Source organism: Theropithecus gelada, chromosome 3 (genome assembly GCF_003255815.1).
Source record: "Theropithecus gelada isolate Dixy chromosome 3, Tgel_1.0, whole genome shotgun sequence".
Lineage (NCBI taxonomy): Eukaryota > Metazoa > Chordata > Mammalia > Primates > Cercopithecidae > Theropithecus > Theropithecus gelada.
This window is the reverse complement of record NC_037670.1, coordinates 1,440,657-1,463,490: the sequence shown is the minus strand read 5'-3', so window position 1 is coordinate 1,463,490 and position 22,834 is coordinate 1,440,657. Positions and strand designations below refer to the sequence as shown.

The 22,834-nt window shown below is 52.6% G+C and overlaps 1 protein-coding gene across 5 annotated transcripts; it reads left to right on the top strand.

Annotated features, from left to right (window-relative positions):
• Window positions 1-659: 659 nt before the first annotated feature.
• LOC112620246 (beta-glucuronidase) lies at window positions 660-22,152 on the top strand. Of its 5 annotated transcripts, XM_025378556.1 has the most exons (12): window positions 660-1,009; window positions 2,541-2,726; window positions 3,034-3,218; window positions 3,404-3,546; window positions 6,454-6,641; window positions 7,574-7,726; window positions 7,932-8,110; window positions 8,195-8,341; window positions 12,760-12,844; window positions 14,462-14,638; window positions 18,395-18,530; window positions 21,787-22,152. In XM_025378556.1, the coding sequence occupies exons 1-12, from the start codon at window positions 800-802 to the stop codon at window positions 21,951-21,953; spliced, it is 1,956 nt and encodes a 651-aa protein (XP_025234341.1). In that variant the 5' UTR covers window positions 660-799; the 3' UTR covers window positions 21,954-22,152. The 5 variants fall into 5 exon arrangements, 4 of the variants coding, with proteins under 4 accessions (XP_025234341.1, XP_025234342.1, XP_025234343.1 ...); XR_003118495.1 differs by lacking the exon at window positions 12,760-12,844 and having other exon boundaries at window positions 21,787-22,138; XM_025378558.1 differs by lacking the exon at window positions 3,034-3,218 and having other exon boundaries at window positions 789-1,009.
• The last annotated feature ends 682 nt before the right edge of the window (window positions 22,153-22,834 follow it).

Here is a 22,834-nt window from a genome sequence, read left to right as displayed (position 1 = left end):
GTTCAAGCGATTCTCCTACCTCGACTTTCCAAGTAGCTGGGATTATAGGTGCGCGTCATCACGCCCCGCTAACTTTTTTTTTTTTTTAATTTTTACAAAATAGGGACGGGGTTTCACTGTCTGTTGGCCAGGCTGGTCTCGAACTCCTGGCCCCAAGTGATCCCCCCCCCCCCCCCGCCCCCCACCTCGGGTTCCCAAAGTGCAGGGATTACTGCACCTGGCCTCTCTCCCTGCATCTTTATGTGCCTGCAACACCAAGAGGGAGCTCTTGGCCCCTGGGTTAAGGTCCGGGCTCCAGAATCCCAGGGTCAAGGCTATGGCCGCATCCCAAGGACGGGCATCCCTGCAAGAGGCTGCATCACACAGGCATGGAAGAAGCTCCCATGGGGCCAGCTCAAATTCCTGCTGGGGAAAGCAAGTGGAGGTGCTCCTTGACGAAACAGGGGGATCCCACCGATCTCAGGGGTTCTGTTCTGGCCTGCGACCCTGGATCGTCCAGCCTGGGCCGGGGTGGGGAGCAGACCTCGCCCTTCTTGGCTGGGGCTGAGGGTGAGGGTCCCGTTTCCCCAAAGGCCTAGCCTGGGGTTCCAGCCACAGGCCCCACTGGGCAGCTCCCGGACCCGCCCCGCCCCGCCCCTCCAGGCCTGGCACTCGTCCTGAACCAAGATGGCGCGGACGGCTTCAGGCGCGTCACGCCACCGGCGCGTCACGCGAGGCGCCCTACGGGCACCTCCCGCGCTTTTCTTAGCCCAGCAGACAGTGACGGAGAGGGGAGCGGGGGAGTAGGCGAGCGGAAAGCATGGCCCGGGGCTTGGCGGTGGCCTGGGCGGTGCTTGGGCCGCTGTTGTGGGGCTGCGCGCTGGCGCTGCAGGGCGGGATGCTGTACCCCCGGGAGAGCCCGTCGCGGGAGCGCAAGGAGCTGGACGGCCTTTGGAGCTTCCGCGCCGACTTCTCCGACAACCGACGCCGGGGCTTTGAGGAGCAGTGGTACCGGCGGCCGCTGCGGGAGGTGCGATCTCGGGGCAGGGCCGGGAGGCGTCTGGAAGCCCGGCGGTGGGAGTGGGGGATCCCGGGTCCCCGCAGGCTCCTTCCCCTGGGCTTCCCGGAGCTGGGAGCCCGCAGGAGGTTAAAGGTCAACGGGCTTAGGGGGCGCGGGGTTGGGGGACGGGGGAACTGGGGCACTCTGGAGGGCCGGGGTGGAGGAGGCAGGAGGAGGAGAAAAGACTCCTGCCGAACCCCTTCCTGAGGCGAAGGCTGAGCCTGTGCAGTGTCCTTCCTTTTAATATTTATTTTTTATTTAAAAAAAAGTTTTTTGAGACTGGGTTTGCACCTGTCTCCCAGGCTGGAGGAGAGTGGCGCCATCCTAACTTCTGAGCTCACTCGATTCTCCCGTCCCGCAGTTTAGCTGGGGCCACCACGCCTGGCTAAAAAGCAAAACAAAACAAAACAAAACAAAAAATCTTACCCGGGCTCAGTGGCTCACACCTGTAATCCCAGCACTTTGGGAGGCCGAGGCGGGCGAATCACCTGAGGCCAGGAGTTTGAGACCAGGCTGGCCAACATAACATGGTGAAACTTCGTCTCTACTAAAAATATAAAAATTAACCAAGTGTGGTGGTTCACGCCTGTAATCCCTGGTACTTGGGAGGCTGAGTCAGGAGAATTGCTTGAACCCAGGAGGTAGAGGTTGCAGTGAGCTGAGATCATGCCACTGCACTCCAGCCTGGGCGACACAGTGAGACTTTTTTTTTTTTTTTTAAAGATATAGGGTCTCACTAGTTACCCAGGATGGTCTCGAACTCCTGGCCTCAAGCCATCTTCCCACGTTGACCTCCCAAAGTGCTGATTACAGGCATGAACCACCCACACACTCCCCTGGCACAGCAGCATGCACTGCACAGAGCTGGGCCCGGGGATTGGGAGGAGGGGACAGTTTAGACGTCCTGAGGTCAGCTTTCTGGTTTTTAAGGTTCAGATAGAGGACAGGACGTGACATCAGGCCAAGGACGCCACCCGTGTTCCCCTCCTGACTCGGATGTGGTCAGCAGAGAAGTGGAACCGGGTGAGGTCTGGGCCGCTTTTGCCTGGTCTACATCCTCTTTTTCTGACTTTGCATCATTCAGTACAGGAGGGAGAGAGGAAGGGGCTGGGTGCCAGTGTGGGCCCCACTCACAGTGTCCTAAGCAAAGCTCCCCACATCCCCCCAACCAGCCTTCCTCCCTGTGACATGCAATGGGCCATCTGCCTTAGTCGTGGGTCTGAACCTTCTTGCCTCTGGCTGGGATGTGGCCCTGGGCTCGCTCCTGTCTTGGGAGCTATTGGGCCCCATCCACTCTGAGGAGGAACTCCTGGCTCCCCTGGCCCAGGTGCACGAACCGCCCTGGCAATTGACCTGTTATCAGCAAGTTATCTGTCTGTTCCGCCAAGAGTCCTCACAATGTGTCAGGGCTTTTGCACTAAGCCTGGGACACGCTGTGCAGCACACTGGTCCCGGATCCCTTTGGGGGCCTAGGAGCTGAGCCTGGCCTTTCTCTCCACAGTCAGGCCCCACCCTGGACATGCCGGTTCCCTCCAGCTTCAACGACATCAGCCAGGACTGGCGTCTGCGGCATTTTGTTGGCTGGGTGTGGTATGAACGGGAGGTGATCCTGCCGGAGCGATGGACCCAGGACCTGAGCACAAGAGTGGTGCTGAGGATTGGCAGTGCCCACGCCTATGCCATCGTGGTCAGTGCGGCCAGGAGCAGGCAGGGCGGGTGGGTGGGCACGACTGCTGACCAGCATGGGACCCCCAGCTGCCACCCACAGCCTGTCTGCCGGGGTGGGATGGTGGGGGGCCCTGCCCTGCCTTGGGTGTTGTGCCCTGTGTAGGGGAATAGGTGGCCTGATCTACCCCATTGGGATGCCATTCTTCCCGTCTAGCGGGCAGGCCCCAGAGCCCCATACTGTTGGATATGTGAGGGAGTGCCCGACAGCTGGGCACCTCCTCATGCCCTGACCTGCCACCCCCTGCCCATGTCTCCTGTGTCTGCAGTGGGTGAATGGGGTCGACACGCTAGAGCATGAGGGGGGCTACCTGCCCTTTGAAGCCGACATCAGCAACCTGGTCCAGGTGGGGCCCCTGTCCTCCCAGCTCCGCATCACTATCGCCATCAACAACACGCTCACCCCCACCACCCTGCCACCAGGGACCATCCAATACCTGACCGACACCTCCAAGTGGGTACCATCCTGCTTCCATTGCACGCACCCACCTTCCCGCCCCACCCCGTGGTCTTCCTGCTAGGGACAGGGTGGCCTTTGCAGAGTGGAGGCCCTGGATCTGGGGAGGCTGGGAAGGCATGTGAGCTGAGGTCAAGGGACCCAGGGCAAGTGCCCAGCGAACCACAGTCCTCCCACCCTAGGTATCCCAAGGGTTACTTTGTCCAGAATACATACTTTGACTTCTTCAACTACGCGGGACTGCAGCGGTCTGTGCTTCTGTACACGACACCCACCGCCTACATCGATGACATCACCGTCACCACCGGCGTGGAGCACGACAGTGGTGAGGGCTTCTGGTAGGATCCTCCCTCAGCGGGGCCCAGGGTGGCTCTGTTTGTTCCCTGTTTGGAAAGCTCTCCCAGGAAAAAGGTGCTCCCAGCATCTCTAAACCCTCACAGGTTCCCATCCACCTACAAAGCTAAATTCCAGGCTGTCTGAGTGGGCACGGGCTCCCGAAATCACCCGTGTGGTTGACCTCCCTTGGAGAAGAGGGGTCTGGCCTAACGTCACACAGCTCAGGGTGGCAGTCGTGTCCCTTCGCCACTGTGCTGCTCTCACTCCAGCTCCCCTTGCTACAGGTCATGCTCAAGGAACAGGCAGCTTCGGGGGGCCAGGCACGATGGCTCATACCTGTCATCCAGCACTTTGCAAGAAGGCCCTGGTAGGAGGATCTCTTGAGGCCAGTAGTTCAAGACCAGCCTGGGCAACGCAGCAAGGCCATCACCACAAAAAATTAAAAAATTAGCCAGGCATGGTGATGCATACTGGTAGTCCCAGCTGCTGAGGCAGGAGAATCACTTGAGCCTGGGTGCAGTGAGCTATGACCATGCCACTGCACTCTGGTCTGGGCAACAGAGGGAGACCCTGTCTTTCTCTCTCTCTCTCTCTCTCTCTCTCTTTTTGTTTTTTGAGATGGAGTCTCTCTCTGTCGCCAGGCTGGAGGGCAATGGTGCGATCTCGGCCCACTGCAAACTCTGCCTCCTGGGTTCAAGTGATTCTCCTGCGTCAACCCCCCGAGTAGCTGGGATTACAGGCATCCGCCACCAGGCCTGGATAATTTTTGTATTTTTTTTTAGTAGAGACAGGGTTTCTACTAAACCCTCTACTAAATCATGTTGGCCTGATTGGTCTTGAACTCCTAACCTCAGGTGATCCACCCTTCTCAACCTGCCAAAGTGCAAGGATTACAGATGTGAGCCACCTCACCCAGCTGGGATACACTGTGTGCTTTTTTTGTTTTTGTTTTTGTTTTGTTTGTTTGTTTGTTTGTTTTTTGAGATGGAGTCTTGCTCTGTTGCCCAGGATGGAGTGTGGTGGCATGATCTTGGCTCAGCAACCTCTGCCTCCCAGGTTCAAGCAATTTTCCTGCCTCAGCCTCCTGAGCAGCTGGGACCTCAGGCGTGTGCCACCATGCCCAGCTAATTTTTGTATTTTTAATAGAAACAGGGTTTCACCATGTTGGCCAGGCTGGTTCGAACTCCTGACTTCTGGATCCACGTGCCTCAGCCTCCCAAAATGCTGGGATTACAGGTGTGAGCCACCACACCTGGCCTGGGATATCCTGTATTTAAGAAAAATCTTTGTTTTAAGTTTTTTCTTTTTTAAAAATAGGTCTTTTTCTCTTTCTGAGATGAGGCCTTGCACTGTGGCCCAGGCTAGAGTTCAGTGGTGAGACTACTGACAGCTGTTGTGGGGCCGCAGTTCTAAGTTTAAAAGAATTTAGGCTGGGTGTGGTGGCTAATGCCTGTCATCCCAGCACTTTGGGAGTCCAAGGTAGGCAGATTGCTTGAGCTGCAAAGTTCGAGACCAGCCTGGGCAACATAGTGAGACCCTGTCTGAAAAAATAAATAAATAAAAAAGAATTGAAAGAAGAATCACACAGCCAAGGCGATGGAGCATAGAGCAATTTATTGCCCAGGAAAAGTATTTTGGAAGTAAAGTTTAGAATAGCCTGGGTGCAGTGGCTCATGCCTGTCATCCCAGCACTTTTGGAGGCCGAGGCGGGTGGATCACTTGAGTTCAGAAGTTCAAACCAGCCTACCCAACGTTAGCTGGGCATTGTGGTGTGAGCCTGCAATCCCAACTACTCAGGAGGTTGAGATGGGAGAGTTGCTTCAACCTGGGAGGTGGAGGTTGCAGTGAGCTGAGATTGCAACACTGCACTCCAGCCTGGGTGACAGAGCGACACCCCAACTCAAAAAAAATAATGAAGTGCAAAACACACGGTTCACCCTGAGACACAGAATTCAGGACAGGCTGCTCGTAAGGATGAGACAGCGCCGATTATTACTGGGGAAACTCCCTTTCTGGGAGTCTTCCATGATGAATTCCTAAGGAGCTGGGAAGAGGTGTTACTGTAAGCATGTTCTGGGCTGTCCTCTGGGTGCACATGCGCAGTAGCTGTACATGCGTGTCACGTGTCTCAGCGCCATGGCTGGCATGTCCAAAGGACACAGTCACTTCTTGACTACCTACCCTGCCTCAAGATCATAGCTCACTGCAGCCCCGAACTCCTGGCTCAAGCAGTCCTCCCACTTCAGCCTCCCAAGTAGCTGGGGCTGCTGGGGCTGCAAGCACGCACCAGCACGCCCGGCTGATTGTTTGTGTTTTTAGGGAAGAAGTGGTTTCCCTGTTTTACCCAGGCTGGTCTTGAACTCCTGGGCTCAAGCAATCCTCCCACCTCAGCCTCCTCAAGTGTTGGGATTACAGGTCTGACCACAGTGCCTGGCCGAAAAAATCTTTTTTTAAATTAAAAAAAGCATTGGGTGCGGTGGCTCACACCTGTAATCCCAGCACTTCGGGAGGCCAAGGCGGGTGGATCACCTAAGGTCAGGGGTTCTAGAGCAGCCTGGCTAGTATGGCAAAACCCCATCTCTACTAAAAAATATAAAAATTCACCGAGCATGGTAGTGCACGCCTATAATCCTAGGTACTTGGGAGGCTGAGGCAGGAGAATCACCTGAACCCTGGAGGTGGAGATTGCAGTGAGCCGAGATCATGCCACTGCACTCCAGCCTGGGGAACAGAGTGAGACTCCGTTTCAAGAAAAAAAACAAAAACAATTTAAAAAAAAAAAAAAAAAAGCAACAGAAACAAATGGCTTCCTGGCAGCGGTGGCTGCAGGGCACTCCCTTTTGTGTGACTCAGGTCATGTCCCTCTCACAGCACTGGTCTTTCTCGTTTCTCGCAGGGCTGGTGAATTACCAGATCTCTGTCAAGGGCAGTAACCTGTTCGAGTTGGAAGTGCGTCTTCTGGATGCAGAAAACAAACTCGTGGCGAACGGGACAGGAACCCAGGGCCAACTGAAGGTGCCGGGTGCCAGGCTCTGGTGGCCATACCTGATGCACGAACGCCCCGCCTATCTGTACTCGTTGGAGGTAATGGTGGTTTGGGGCTTGCCCAAGGGAGGTCTTTTGCCCGCATCTGGTGACCTTGGCTTCAGCAGGAGCCCAGGACAGGTGAACGGGCAGCGTGGTCCTCTGAGCTTTCTGATGTTTCTCACCCTTGGTGGGAGGCCCAGTTTTTTTTTTTTTGTTTTGTTTTGTTTTTGAGATGGTCTCACTCTGTCACCCCAGCTGGAGTGCAGTGGCCTGATCACAGCTCACTGCAGCCTTGAGCTCTCAGCCTGCAGCAATCCTCCTACCTTGGCCTCCTGAGTAGCTGGGACTACAGGCACATGCTGCCATGCCTGGCTAATTAAAGAAAAAAAAATTGTAAGCTGGGCGCAGTGGCTCATGCCTGCAATCCCACCATTTTGGGAGGCTGAGGTGGGTGGATGGCCTGAGGCCAGGAGTTTGAGACCAGCCTGGCCAATATGGTGAAACCCCATCTCTACTAAAAATATGACAATTTGCTGGGCATGGTGGTGCACACCTGTAATTCCAGCTACTCGGGAGGCTGAGGCAGGAGAATTGCTTGAACTCAGGGGGCAGAGGGTGCAGTGAGCCGAGATCACACCACTGCACTCCAGCCTGGGGAACAGAGTGAGACTGTCTCAAAAAAGTTTTTTTTTTATAGAGATGAGGTCTCAGGCTGTTGCCAGGCTGGTCTTGAACTCCTGGACTCCAGTGATCCTTCTGCCTTAGCCTCCCAAAATGTGAGAACTCCAGGCATGAGCCTCCTTGTCTGGTCAAGGGGAAGACCCCGTTTTGAAGGGCAGGTCCCAGGTTCAGCCAGGGGAGAGGAGAGCCTCTGATTGCTGCATCTCTGCTTACAGGCCCAGAGGCGGCTGCTGGGGTGCACGAGGGGCCTTCCTGGCAGAGGGCTTAGGCTGTTGGGGTGCTCACACCTGGTGCTTTGGTTGTTGTAGGTGCGACTGACTGCACAGATGTCGCCGGGGCCTGTGTCTGACTTCTACACACTCCCTGTGGGGATCCGCACTGTGGCTGTCACCGAAAGCCAGTTCCTCATCAATGGGAAACCTTTCTATTTCCACGGTGTCAACAAGCATGAGGATGCGGACGTGCGTTGGGGCTCCTGGATCCTTGGGGCTGCTTCTGGTCACCCTCCACTTTCACCTTCCCTGTGTCCTGCAGTTGAGGGCAGCTCAGGGCAATGAGGCAAATGGCTCCAAATGGAGAGGGGACTCGTGGGGTGGCTCTTCCTGGCTCCCAGAGGAAGTGCAGCTTCGACAGGGACAGGGGTCACACGGCTCTGCTGTCCCGTAGATCCGAGGGAAGGGCTTCGACTGGCCGCTGCTGGTGAAGGACTTCAACCTGCTTCGCTGGCTTGGTGCCAATGCCTTCCGCACCAGCCACTACCCCTACGCCGAGGAAGTGCTGCAGATGTGTGACCGCTATGGGATTGTGGTCATCGATGAGTGTCCTGGCGTGGGCCTGGCACTGCCGTGAGTCCCCGCTGTGCACCTGCTCCGCCTGCCCAGCCCGTGGGCTGCACCATGACCCTCTGTCCCTTCCCTCCTGGCCTGCAGGCAGTTCTTCAACAACATGTCCCTGCAGAACCACATGCGGGTGATGGAGGAAGTGGTGCGCAGGGACAAGAACCACCCCGCCGTCGTGATGTGGTCTGTGGCCAACGAGCCTGCGTCCCACCTGGAATCTGCCGGCTACTACTTGAAGTGAGTGCCCCCTGCCTGCCCTCGGCTAGATTGGGGAGGAGACCCTGGCAGGCGGCTGGCTGGGGTGGACGTGTGCTGTTCGAGATCAGCCTCCCGTCCAGCCCAATGGGAAGGCCGTCTATACCTGGACATTCAGGGACCAAATACCCACCCAAATTTTTTTTTCTTTTTTTTTTTTTTTCACTTTTTAAATTTGAGATGGAGTCTCACTGTGTTGCCTAGGCTAGAGTGCGGTGGGGTGATCTCCGCTCACTATAACCTCTGCCTCTCGGGTTCAAGTGATTCTCCTGCCTTAGCCTCCCGAGTAGCTAGGATTACAGGCACCCATGAGCCATTGTGCCTGGCCTGGTTATTTTTTTTTTTTTTGAAACAGGTTCTCAGTCTGGTTGCCCAGGTTGGAGTGCAGTGGTTCAATGTTGGCTCACTGCAGCTTTGACTTCCCAGGCTCAGGTGATCCTCCCGCCTTAGCCTCCCAAGTAGCTGGGATTATAGATGTGTGTCATCGCAACCAGCTAATTTTTTCTTCTTTTTTCTTTTTCTTTTTTTTTTTTTGGATACAGAGTCTCCCTCTGTTGCCCAGGCTGAAGTGCAGGGGCATGATCTCAGCTCACTGCGACCTCCGCCTCCCTGGTTCAAGCGATTCTCCAGCCTCAGCCTCCTGAGTAGGTGGGATTACAGGCACGGGCCACCACGCCCAGCTAACTTTTCCTTTTTTTTTTTTTTTTCCTTGAGATGGAGTCTCACTGTGGCCAGGCTGGAGTGCAGTGGCACAATCTCGGCTCACTGCAGCCTTCACCTCCCAGGTTCAAGTGATTCTCCTGCCTCAGCCTCCTGAGTAGTTAGGCCTATAGGCACACACCAACACACCCTGCTAATATTTGTATTTTTAGTAGAGACAGGGTTTCACCATTTTTGCCAGGATGGTCTCGATCTCTTGAACTCGTGATCCACCCGCCTCAACCTCCCGAAGTGCTGGGATTACAGGCGTGAGCCACCGCACCTGGCCAACTTTTGCATTTTTCAGTAGAGATGGGGTTTCACTGTGTTGGGCCAGGCTGGTCTTGGACTCCTGACCTCAGGAGATCCACTTACCTCGGTCTCCCAAGTGCTGGGATTACAGGTGGGAGCCACCGTGCCCGGCTAATTTTTGTATTTTTAGTAGAGACTGGGTTTCACCATGTTTGCCAGGCTGGCCCGGAACTCCTGGCCTCTAGTGATCCTCCTGCCTCAGCTTCCCAAAGTGCAGGAATTATAGGAGTGAACCACTGCTGGCCCCCTTTTCTTCCTTACAATCGTGCAGTTCTAACTCAGCATTCAGAATAGGTTTTTCACTTGCGGTAGAGGCAGCAGAGGTGGTAGAAATGCTTCTTGACTCATATAGCACACCCCAATTTCATGCAGTGCTTTGGGCTGAGCCAAGTCTGCAGCAGGCAGAAGGCTCTGAGAAGTTGTCGCAACCTGGGCCATGGACAATTCAGAGCTCAGGCCACAGGGTTGTGCTCAGCAGGACTGGGTGGACAGGACGTTTGTTGCGAAGGGAAGGGGAAGAGTACAGGCTTCTAGGAGCAGGTGTTTGAGGCTTCCAGACAGGCTTCTTTGGGAGGTGGCCAGAGGAGATTCCTGTTTTCTGGGGCAGGATTTGGAGGGAGCCACCCAGGCTGGAGAGGTTCAGCCAGGCTGTCCCAAGACTTTGAAGCATCCCATCTGAGAGCCTGGCTGTTGGAGAGTGTGGGTTTGGAACTTGAGGTAGGGGGTTCTGTTCTGATCTGTGCCAGTCACAGCCTTCAGATGGGTAGAGCAATGATTGGGGAGGGCATAAAAGAAGAAATGAACCGAGGAAGGAGGAAAACAGGCTTCAACAACAGTCTAGGCTGGGCGTGGTGGCTCACGCCTGTAATCCCAGCACTTTGGGAGGCCAAGGTTGGTGGATCACCGGAGGCCAGAAGTTGGAGACCAGCCTGGCCAATAGATATTGAAACCCCATCTCTACTAAAAGTAAAAAAATTAGCTGGGCGGGGAGGTGGACGCCTGTAATCCCAGCTACTTGGGAGGCTGAGGCAGGAGAATTGCTTGAACCCGGGAAGCAGAGGTTGCAGTGAGCCGAGATGATGTCATTGTACTCCAGCCTGGGCTACAGAGTGAGATTTTGTCTCTCAGAAAAAAAAAAAGGCCGGGCGTGATGGCTCACGCCTGTAATCCCAACACTTTGGGAGGCCGAGGCGGGCAGATCACGAGGTCAGGAGTTCAAGAGCAGCCTGACCAACATGATGAAACCCCGTCTCTACTAAAAATACAAAAATTAGCCAGGCATGGTGGTGCGCGGCTGTGATCCCAGCTACTTGGGAGGCTGAGGCAGGAGAATCGCTTGAACCTGGGAGACGGAGGTTGCAGTGAGCCGAGATCAGGCCTCTGCACTCCAGCCTGGGTGACAGAACAAGACCCTGTCTCAAAAAAAAAAAAAGTCTATACTGTGGAGGACTTGGGTGGGTGCTGGGAGCTCTGAGCATGGACGGGTCCCTCTGTTGGGTTTTTCTTCCCTTCATCCCTCCTGGTTAACTCTACTCAGTATAAAGGCCATTTCCTCTTATTTATTTATTTATTTTTTGAGATGGAGTTTTGCTCTTGTTACCCAGGCTGGAGTGCAATGGCGCGATCTCGGCTCACCGCAACCTCTGCCTCCTGGGTTCAAGCAATTCTCCCGCCTCAGCCTCCTGAGTAACTGGGATTACAGGCATGCACCACCATGCCCGGCTAATTTGTATTTTCAGTAGAGATGGGGTTTCTCCATGTTGGTCAGGCTGATCTTGAACTCCCAACCTCAGGTGATCCACCCGCCTTGGCCTCCCAAACTGCTGGGATTACAGGCATGAGCCACTGCACCCTTCCTAAGGGTCGTTTCTTCTAAGAGGCTGTCCTTGACTCTCCGGTCCAAGTTATGTTTATTGTCTAGCAGAGCCCAATTCCTGCCACCACTTGTCACTTCCATTTGAAACATTTCTTTCATTGTTTGTTTTTCAGAGTCAGGGTCTCGCTGTTCCCCAGGCTGGAGTGCAGTGGTGCAGTCACGGCTCATTGCCACCTCGGCCTCCTGGGCTTAAGTGATCCTCCCCACTCAGCCTCCCAAATACCTGGGACCACAGGCGTGCAGTGCCATGCCAGGCTAAGTTAAAAAAAAAATTTTTTTCCCCAAGATGGAGTCTTGCTCTGTTGCCCAGGCTGGAGAGCAGTGGTATGATTTTGGCTCACTACAACCTCTACCTCCTGGGTTCAAGCAATTTTTCTGCCTCAGCCTCATGAGTACCTGGGATTACAGGTGTGTGCCACCATGCCCAGCTATGTTTTTTTTGTATTTTTTTGTAGAGGTAGAATTTCACCATGTTGGCCAGGCTGGTCTCAAACTCTTGACCTCATGATCCACCCACGTCGGCTTTCCAAAGTGTAGGGATTACAGGCGTGAGCCACCATGCCCACCCCTAATTTTTAAATTTGTTGTAGAAACAAGGTCTTGCTATGTTGCCCAGGCTGGTCTTGAAATGCTGGTCTCTAGTAAGCCTCCAAAGTGGTGGGATTCTAGGCGTGAGCCACCGTGCCCGGCTCTTGCACCATTTCTCTGTGCATATGTCTCCACTCCCACTGCCCAGGACCTGTGGACTTAGATTGAGTCACTGCTGAGCACCTCGCACCCAGCTCCATGCCTACTTTCCAGGGAGTGCCCCTGTTTGCTTGATGCATTAATAAATACCCCACCCAATTCTGCACCCATCCACTCCTGTGTTCAAGAGCTGTTTCAGGGAGTCAACCTCATTTTTAGCAGTGTTCAGCCCAGTGGCCTCGGCTCTGTGTACCTGGAAGGGTGGCTACTCCTCTGGGAGGATAGGATTCAGAGATGGGGGGAGAAAGAGTGATGTTAGAGAGCTTGGTCTAGGACTAGAGGAACATGTGCCCTTACTTAAAATATATATCCAGTTAGGGAAGAAAGCAGCAGCTCCATGCTTTTTTTTTTTTTTTTCCTTTGTTTTTGTTTGTTTGTTTTGAGACAGGGTCTTGCTCTGTGGACCAGGCTGGAGTGCAGTGGCGCGATCTCAGCTCACTGCAACCTCCACCTCCCGGGTTCCAGTGATTCTTGTGCTTCAGCCTCCCAAGTAGCTGGGGTTACAGATGCGCGCCACCATGCCCGGCTAATTTTTGTATTTGTAGTAGAGAAGGGGTTTCACCATGTTGGCCAGGCTGATCTTGAACTCCTGACCTCAGGTGATCCACCTGCCTCGGCCTCCCAAACTGCTGGGATTACGGGTGTGAGCCACCATGCCCGGCCCCGTGTTGTGTTCTGGCGGGGGAAGATGGGACAGAGAGGATGGGAGGGTGTCTGAGCCATTCCTGGACTGACAGAACCCGTGTCTTCTGCCTTTTGTGGACAGGATGGTGATCGCTCACACCAAAGCCTTGGACCCCTCCCGGCCTGTGACCTTTGTAACCAACTCCAACTATGCAGCAGACAAGGGGGTGAGCCTGGGGGTCCCCATCCCACTTCTCCCTGCCTTTGCCTAGGCTCGTCCTGAAACCTGCTCATTGGAACATCTGGAAAGAACCATGCGCTGCCAGTCTGGGTTTTTTTCATTCCTTTTTTTTTTTTGAGACAGAGTCTTGCTCTCTCGCCCAGGCTGGAGTGCAGTGGCGCGATCTCGGCTCACTGCAAGCTCCGCCTCCAGGGCTCACGCCATTCTGCTGCCTCAGCCTCCCGAGTAGCTGGGACTGCAGGTGCCCGCCACCACACCCAGCTAACTTTCTTGTATTTATAGTAGAGATGGGGTTTCACCATGTTAGCCAGGATGGTCTCTATCTGACCTCTTGATCCGCCCCGCCTCTGCCTCCCAAAGTGCTGGGATTACAGGTGTGAGCCACCACACCCGGCCAGCATTTTTACTAGAAAAAAGTGTGTTTAGGACACATTAGAAACTAGCCAGTTGGACACAGAAGCCTCTGCTGCTCAGCCGTGAGCACTGCTTTGCTGAAGCTGGGGGTGGTCCTACTCGGTCTTCCCTGCTCTGCTCCTAGGATGGACTCTTGCAAGTCCTCTACAGCCCACAGCACTGCCTCGTGAAAGCTGTCTCAAGATTCTCTGTGACAGCCGGGCATGGTGGCTTATGTCTATCATCGCAGCACTTTGGGAGGCTGAGGCAGGCAGATCACTTGACGTCAGGAGTTCAAGACCAGCCCAGCCAACTGGTGAAACTTGGTTTCTACCAAAAACACAAAAAAATTAGCCACGCATGGCGGCGCGCACCTGTAATCCTAGCTACTTGGGAGGCTGAGGCACGAGAAGCACCTGATCATGGGAGGCAGAGGTTGCAGTGAGCTGAGATCGCGCCACTAACATTCTAGTCTGGGGGACAGAGCGAGACTCTCTCCCAAAATGAAACAAAAAAAGATTTTCTGTGAGAACGACTTCATCGGCCCCTCGGGTGGGAACGCTTCTCCAGGGCAAGGTGAGGGGAGGCCCGGTGATGGGAGTGCTGCCTGGAGAGGACACAGTTCCAGTGGCGCGGGCCCTGGGCTTTGGCTGAGGACTGTGCGTTGGCAGCTGCTGTGCCTCTCACAGCCCTTCCCAGCTGTGCATGTCGTGAGCATCAACGTGGAGTGACAGGCCTGCCTCCTTTGGGCCACTATGTGACCATGTTTCCTGCCTATGGAGCAGGGTAATTTCAGGATCTAAATTGGTGTACTTGCATGTTCTCAGCCCCAGGAGGCAGCTCTTCCCGTTCTAGGTTGGTTTTTTTTTTTGGTAGAAAGGGGGTCTTGCGATATTGCCCAGGCTGGTCTTGAACTCCTGGGATCAAGCGATCCTCCCACCTTGGCCTCCCAGTGTGCAGGGATTACAGGCATGAGCCACCATGCCCTGCTAATTTTTTCACTACTATTTTTTGTAGAGCTGGGGTCTTGCTGTGTTGCCCAGGCTGGTCTCAAACGCCTGGCCTCAAGCCATCCTCCTGCCTCAGCATCCCAGAGTGCTGGGATTACATCCCCTTCTTACCTTCTCTGTCAGAGAAGCCCCCACAGTGTGTGAGTGCTGAGTCATGCTGTCTTCTGGGTGCTAAATGGGCTCTGCCACTCTGGTCCTAGGCTCCATATGTGGACGTGATCTGTTTGAACAGCTACTACTCTTGGTATCACGACTATGGGCACCTGGAGTTGATTCAGCAGCAGCTTACCACCCAGTTTGAGAGCTGGTATAAGACGTATCAGAAGCCCATTATTCAGAGCGAGTATGGAGCGGAAACGATTGTTGGGTTTCACCAGGTAAGCGGTGTTGAGCTTTCTGTTTGTGTGTTCTCTCGAGGCAGTGATGTCACTCACCTCCCCCGGCCTGCCCTGCGCCCACTGCACTGCTCCCCTCACTTCAGCTTTGGGCTCACCTCCCGCTGCCTCATCCACGTTCGCCTCAGCCCCCTTTGCTTGGTCCTCAGAGGTGGCCTCCTTACCAGCTTTGTTTCCAGACAGCCTCCTATCACCTGTGCCCAAGTAGTCTTCTTAACAAATCCAAATTTGTATTTGTTTGCGTTTGAGACCGGATCTTTCTTTGTCACTAAGGCTAGAGTGTGGTGGTGTGGTCACTGCTCACTGCAGCCTTAACCTCCTGGGCTCAAGTGATCCTCCCACCTCAACCTCCTGAGTAGCTGGGACCATAGGCACATGCTAACATGCCTGGCTAATTTTTTTACTTTTGTAGAGATGAGGTCTTGCTGTGTTGCCCAGGCTGATCTTGAACTCCTGGGCTCAAGTGATCTCCTGCCTCAGCCTTCCAAAGGGCTGAGATTACAGGTGTGAGCCTCTGCGCCAGCCACAGGTGACAATTTTGGGAGTCCTGTCATCGGCTCCCCCAGGCCCACAGGACAAAGCCCTAAACCCTGGTCAGGACACTCAGTGTCCTCTGCTCTCTCCTGGGTTTTCATCCTCTTCTCCCCTCACTCCTGGCCACTGATCTGTTTCCACTGCCCTCGTTTGCTCTCCCTCTCTTGCTTGAGCTGTTTCTTCTACCTGGAATTCTCATGTTGGCAACATAATCACCAGCTAAAAGATTCTTTTTAAAAAATGTTTATTTTTTAGAGATAGGGTCTTGCTATGTTGTCTGGGCTGGTCTCAAACTCCTGGACTCAACTGATCTTCCCGCCTTGGCCTCCAAAAGTGCCGGGATTACAGGCGTGATCCACTGTGCTAGCCTTTTCTTTTTTTTTTTTTTTTTTTTTTTGCAGGGTCTTGTTCTGTTGCCTAGGCTGGAGTGCAGTGGTGCCATCATAGCTCACTGCAGCCTTGAACTCCTGGGCTGAAGCGATTCCCCTGCCTCAGCCTCTTGAGTAGCTGGGACTACAGCCATCACCATCATGGGCAGCCTATTTTTAAATTTTTTTGTAAAGATGGAGTCTCACTATCAGGCTGGTCTGGAACTCCTGGCCTCATGTGATTCTCCTGCCTTGGACTCCCAAAGTACTGGGAATCCAGGCATGAACCACCATGCCCGGCCTGTCCCCATTTTTTTTAATCCATCTGATTTTTTTGTCCTCCTCACTAAAGATATGTTGGTTTGTCTTGTGAGGTTTTTTTTTCATGTGGATTCCTGAACCCCGTCCAGCCCCTCGTACCCTCCCCAGCCAGCTCACACTTGTTTGTCACAGCTCCTGGGACTCCCGTTGACACACAGGGAATAGCCACCCACAGTGGACTGTGATGTTTTGTTTGCACCCTTAAATTTATCGTGCTTACAGAATGCCACTTCTGCAAACTAGTTAAGTAGGGAGAGTTGGCTCGTGGATATGCTCGCTTGCTTATCCTTTTTGAAAAGGTAACCAGCTCTGAATTCTTTTTTTTTTTTTTCTGAGATGAGTTTCGCTCTTGTCGCCCAGGCTGGAGTGCAGTGGCGCAATCTCGGCTCACTGCAACCTCCACCTCCTGGTTTCAAGCGATTCTCGTGCCTCAGCCTCCCAAGTAGCTGGGATTACAGCCACGCACCACCACGCCCACCTAATACTGTATTTTCAGTAGAGATGAGGTTTCACCATGTTGGTCAGGCTGATCTTGAACTCCTGACCTCAAGTGATCCACCCGCCTTGGCCTCCCAAAGTGCTGGGATTACAGGCATGAGCCACCGCGCCAAGCCCCAGCTCTAAACTCTTTTTTTTTTTTTTTTTGAGACGGAGTCTCGCTCTGTAGCCCAGGCTAGAGTGCAGCGGCCGGATCTCAGCTCACTGCAAGCTCCGCCTCCCGGGTTCACGCCATTCTCCGGCCTCAGCCTCCCGAGTAGCTGGGACTACAGGCGCCCGCCACCTCGCCCAGCTAGTTTTTTGTATTTCTTAGTAGAGACAGGGTTTCACCGTGTTCGCCAGGATGGTCTCGATCTCCTGACCTCGTGATCCACCCGTCTTGGCCTCCCAAAGTGCTGGGATTACAGGCTTGAGCCACCGCGCCCGGCGAGCTCTAAACTCTTAAGAAACTCTCGAGAGGGTCTAGGTCAGTGCTGATAGAACCTCTGCAGTGCTGGGCCTGGTGGCTCACACCTGGAATGCTAGCACTTTGGGACGCCAAGGTCAGAGGATCTCTTGAACCCAGGAGTTTGAGACCAGTCTGCGTAACACAGACCCCATCTCTACAAAAAATTTTAAATTAGTTAGGCATGGTTGTGAGTGCTTATAGTCCAGGATACTTGGGAGGCTGAGGTGGGAGGATTGTTTGAGCCCAGTAGGTCGAGGCTGCATTCAGCTCTGATGGCACCACTGTACTCCCACCTGGGTGACCTTGTTTCAAAAAAAAACAAAAACAAAAACACTCTTGCAGTGATGGAAATGTTCTACATTTGCACTGTCTGAAATGCTACACACAAGCTACACATGGCTACTGAGGTCTTGATATATGACTAGGATAACTGAATTGATTTAGTATAAAAGAATTTTTTTTGAGACAGCCTCACTCTGTTGCCCAGGCTGGAGTGCAGCGGCGTAATCACAGCTCACTGCTCACCCTCCTGAGCTCAAGTGATCCTCCCTCATTAGCCCCCAAAGTAGCTGGAACCACAGGCGTGCGTCACCACGCCTGGCTAATATTTAGGCTTTTTGTAGAGACTGGGTCTCACTGTGTTACCTAGACTAGTCTTGAACTCCGGGCTCAAGTGATCCTCCTGCCTCGACCTCCAAAAGTACTGGGATTAGAGACCTGAGCTACCATGCCCAGCCCGGTTTAGTTTAATTTAATTGTATTTATTTATTTATTTATTTATTTGAGACAGGGTCTTGCTGTGTCACCCAAGCTGGAATGCAGTGTTGTGAACACAGCTCACTGCTGCTTTGATCTCCGGGACTCAAGCAGTCTTCCCACCTCAGCCTCCCAAACTGCTGGGATGACAGGCAAGAGCCACTGCACCTGACCCAAAGACATATTTTTACCGGTAGTGTAGGTTAGCTTTAAGATTGTACCAGCAGGCCGGGCGCGGTGGCTCAAGCCTGTAATCCCAGCACTTTGGGAGGCCGAGACGGGCGGATCACGAGGTCAGAAGATCGAGACCATCCTGCCTAATGCGGTGAAACCCCGTCTCTACTAAAAAAAATACAAAAAACTAGCCGGGCGAGGTGGCGGGCGCCTGTAGTCCCAGCTACTCGGGAGGCTGAGGCAGGAGAATGGCGCAAATCCATGATGCGGAGCTTGCAGTGAGCTGAGATCTGGCCACTGCACTCCAGCCTGGGCGACAGAGCGAGACTCTGTCTAAAAAAAAAAAAAAAAAAGATTGTACCAGCAGATAGAGGCAGAAAAGTAATGTAAAGTGAGTATCAAATTACATTCATAAATAAAGCAGTTGCTCATTAAGGTTATCTTTTTCTTTAAACCTCCTTTCTTATTCTGGGTTACATCATTCCCTGGCTGTCTTTACCCCAGCATCAGTGAGTCCTGCAGTCACTATAGCCCCCTGCGAGGACAGATATTTTGGTCACCATCAAGTGGATCTTTATTTTTATCTAACTTTACAATTCTGCCAGTTCTGACTCTTATTCTCTTTGCGTTGAATGCCAGGACCCGCCTCTGATGTTCACTGAAGAGTACCAGAAGAGTCTGCTAGAGCAGTACCATGTGGTTCTGGATCAAAAACGCAGAAAGTACGTGGTTGGAGAGCTCATCTGGAATTTTGCCGATTTCATGACTGAACAGTGTAAGTGGCAGTTTGGCTCATGGGATAAGGTACCCGTCCTTATTTTTTCAGGTTGCCTTGCCAATGCTGGCCATTTCGATTGTAAGAATATTGGAAACAGTGGGGAAGCTGGTTTAATCCATGTAGGTTGCGTTGAGAATTTCGTAGGAAAAGTAAGTTGTGCTTAGGAAGCAGGAAAGCAGTCAGGCCCCCGCCTCCCAAATGTGGTCAAAAAGCAGACAGGAGAGTCAGCTATGGTGAGACGGAAATGGCTAGCTTGTCTTGTTCTTGTCTATTTCGTAGCCAAGGAGGAAGGAAAAACGGGACCTCATTATGGATTTACTTTTGGGAAACACTCATTATTCCATAGTAGGGTACAAAGCCTGAGAAGCTTAAGGTATTTCAGGCTGTTGTACATTACTCACCTCAAAAGTGAATACAGGTTGTTTCAACGCATCTTGAATGAGGCAGCATTTAAAAGTCTTCAGGCTGGGCATGGTGGCTCATGCCTGTAATCCCAGCACTTTGGGAGGCCAGGGTGGGAGGATCGCTTGAGGCCAGGAGTTCAAAACCAGCCTGTTCAGCATAGCAAGACCCCATCTCTACAAAAACAAATTAGCTAGGCGTGGTGGTGTGTGCCTGTAGTCCCAGCTGCTTGGGAAGCTGAGGCAGGCGAATCACCTGAGCACAGGAGTTGGAAGCTGCAGTGAGCTGTGATTGCACCACTGCGCGAGAGCCTGGGCAACAGAGCGAGACCTGCCTTTAAAAAACAAAATTGGTCTTCAAAGAGAATAAGATCTGTGTTCTCACATGGGGACAGATGAGGGGCTGCCATGTTCGCAATGAATGTGTCCCATTTCTTAGTTTATGGACTTACTGTAAACTCAGGATGGCAGTTTGGTGGGTTGGAGAAGGATATGGTAATGGTGGGAATTACGTTACTTACAGGGGAAGACAGGCCTTTGAAAGGTTAAAGCTTAAAAGTGAGAGTGGAAAAGGGATGAATGAATGAACAAGATGAGGTGAGAAGGAAGAGGGAAAGGGAAAAGGAGAACAGGAAGCTCTCCTCTGCGTGGCACCTGCAATAAATGGTTTCTGGGGACATCCGTGATGGCAGTTTTGTGGAGAGGCGTGAGGCTTTATGTGATAAGAAATGAGCTGCAGGCTGGGCGCGGTGGCTCACGCCTGTAATCCCAGCACTTTGAGAGGTCGAGGTGGGCAGATCACCTAAGGTCAGGAGTTTAAGACCAGCCTGGCCAACATGGAGAAACCCCATCTCTACTAAAAATACAAAATTAACCGAGCATGGTGGCACATGCCTGTAATTCCAGCCACTTGGGAGACTGAGGCATGAGAATCGGTTGAACCTGGGAGATGGAGATTGCAATGAGCTAAGATCAGACCACTGTACTGTAGCTTGGGCAATAAAGTGAGAGTCTTTTTTTTTGAGAGGGGGTTTTGCTCTTGTTTCCCAGGCTGGAGTGCAGTGGTGCTATCTCAGCTCACTGCAACCTCCACCTCCCAGGTTCAAGCAATTCTCCTGCCTCAGCCTCCCAATTAACTGGCATTACAGGCATGCGCCACCACACCCGGCTAATTTTGTATTTTTAGTAGAGACAGGGTTTCTCCATGTTGGTCAGGCTGGGCTTGAACTACCGACCTCAGGGGATCCATGCATCTGGGTCTCCCAAAGTGCTGTGATTACAGGCGTGAGCCATTGTGGCCAGCTGACTCGATCTTAGAAAAAAGAAATGAGCTGCATCACGATGGGCAAGTCACCTAAGCTTATCATAAGCCTGTCCAGTGGGGATAATGCCGCCACCTTGTGGGTTTTGTAAGGGCTGCATCTGACGAAGTACTTGGCGGTGCCTGTGTTCACTCGTGGAAGAAACAGTCTTGAACCTTTTGGTGGGGAAGGCCTCCTTTGCATTTAACATTTCCATTTAGTGGTGGTCTCATTGGGGACAGAGAATGTCCTGAGAGCACAGCCCTGACGGGTCTTTGCCAGCTGTGTTTCCCACCAGCCTCAGCTCAGGCCTGATGACCACTGGTGGTGGGTGCTGACAAGCTGAACATCGGCCCTGCCCCAGAGGACTTTGAACTCCATGAGTAGGTCCCACGTAGGCACCTGTGGCTGGTCAGGACCCTGGCTCCCACTAGGTGCTATCTCTTCAGAAAGACCCAAGCTTTTTCAAGGGTAACTGTCCCAGATACCCACAGCTCTCTGCCTACCTTGTTACCAGACAGATGGGAAGCCAGCATGTAAACCTTATTTTTGCAAGTAAAAGATAAACTTTTGGTGCTTTTTTTTTTTTTTTTTTTGAGATGGAGTCTCACTCTGTCGCCCAGGCTGGAGTGCAGTGGCATGATCTCAGCTCACTGCAACTTCTGCCTCCTGGGTTCAAGCAATTCTCCTGCTCCAGCCTCCTGAGTAGCTGGGACTACAGGCACCCACCACCATGCCCGGATAATTTTTGTATTTTTAGTAGAGATGAGGTTTCACCATATTGTCCAGGCTGGTTTTGAACTCCTGACCTTGTGATCTGCCTGCCTTGGCCTCCCAAAGTGCTGGGATTACACAGGCATGAGCCACTGTGCCCGACCAATTTTTTTATTTTTAATAGAGACGGGGTTTCCTCACGTTGGCCAGGCTGGTCTCGAACTCCTGACCTCAGGTGATCCACCTGCCTCAGCCTCCCAAAGCGCTGGGATTACATAGGCATGAGCCACCACACCCAGCCACTGTTTTGGGTTTTTCCCCTCACAGAGTAGAAAACTAGGAATTAACACATCAGGAAACCTGAGTGTTGGGCAGAGCAGTGGTATTTAAATATTTCAACCCATAAATTGTCACTTCACAGCAAGCATCCTGAAACTATAAGAGGACATTTGGCTGAACATGGTGGCTCGTGCTTATAATCCCAGCACCTTGGGGAGGCTGAGGAGGGCAGATTGCTTGAGCCTAGTAGTTTGAGACCAGCCTGGGCAACATAATGAGATCTTGTCTTTACTTAAAAAAAAAAAAAAAAAAATTAGCCGGGCATGGTGGTGCTTGAGAGGCTGAGGCGGAGGATCGCCTGAGCCCAGGAGGTTGAGGCCACAGGGAGCTATGATTGTGTCTCCACATTCCAGCCTGGGGGACAGTGAGATCATCTCAAAAGAAAAAAAAACAAGACATTTCTATGTAGTGCCTACCTTGGCTCCAGTGTGGTTCTAACTTGACCCATCAGAAGTCATCTGAATCGCTTTGTGTCTTTTTTTTTTTTGTTTTTTTTAGCACCGACGAGAGTGCTGGGGAATAAAAAGGGGGTCTTCACTCGGCAGAGACAACCAAAAAGTGCAGCGTTCCTTTTGCGAGAGAGATACTGGAAGATTGCCAATGAAACCAGGTATCCCTACTCAATAGCCAAGTCACAGTGTTTGGAAAACAGCCCGTTTACTTGAGCAAGACTGACACCACCTGTGTGTCCCTTCCTCCCCGAGTCAGGGTGACTTCCACAGCAGCAGAACAAGTTCATGGCAGACCAGAACCTTTCTGGCCTGGGTTTTATGGTCATCTGTGCTAGCAGGGACCACTAGAGGTGGAAATAGAAGATTTTCTAGTATGGAAATAAAGAGTTGGCATGAAAGTGGCTACTGAAAAGCATCTGAAATCATTTCTGTGCGTCGTGCTGTTTTCAGAGCCTTAACTATGTGTGGACTTTGGAGAAACTGCTGCTCCAACACCCCCACCATGTTCAGAGCAGCTGGTTCCAGAGGGCATCTGCAGAAATAGCCCCATGGTCCTAGGGCCGCCGTGTTTGTGTAGCAAACCGGGCCAGCCTCAACAGGGAGTGAGTAGAAGACTTTCACAGCTGCTGTTCGACTCCTCAGATGAGCTAAAGTCCCACATGTACCAACAAATTCATAGAAACGCTGTCATGCTGCAGCACTTAGCAGGGTCTGTGAGCCAGTTTCCACATAGTTAAGCTGGCAGTGTCTGAACTGGAAGGTTAGAGGTAACTGGTTCTCCCAGGACATCGTTCTGACCTCAGCCATAGGGTCTTGACAGAAATGGGCAGATGAGTGTAAACGCCCATTGGCTTTATCATAACAGATGCCACTGAGTGTGACAAGACCTCCTTAAACAACTCTGCCTACAAATCAGCATTCCATGGCTTTACACCCCGAAACGACGCCACCTACCCCCTCCCAGAGCACAGTCTTTCCTTAAGGAATGTCTCCTCCCTCTCTTCACGGGCTCCGGTAAGGCAAGGATGGTGCATCAGTTCTGATTTGAAGTATATTCTTTGGAAAAATATTCCTTTTGCTGTCCAGTCAGTTGA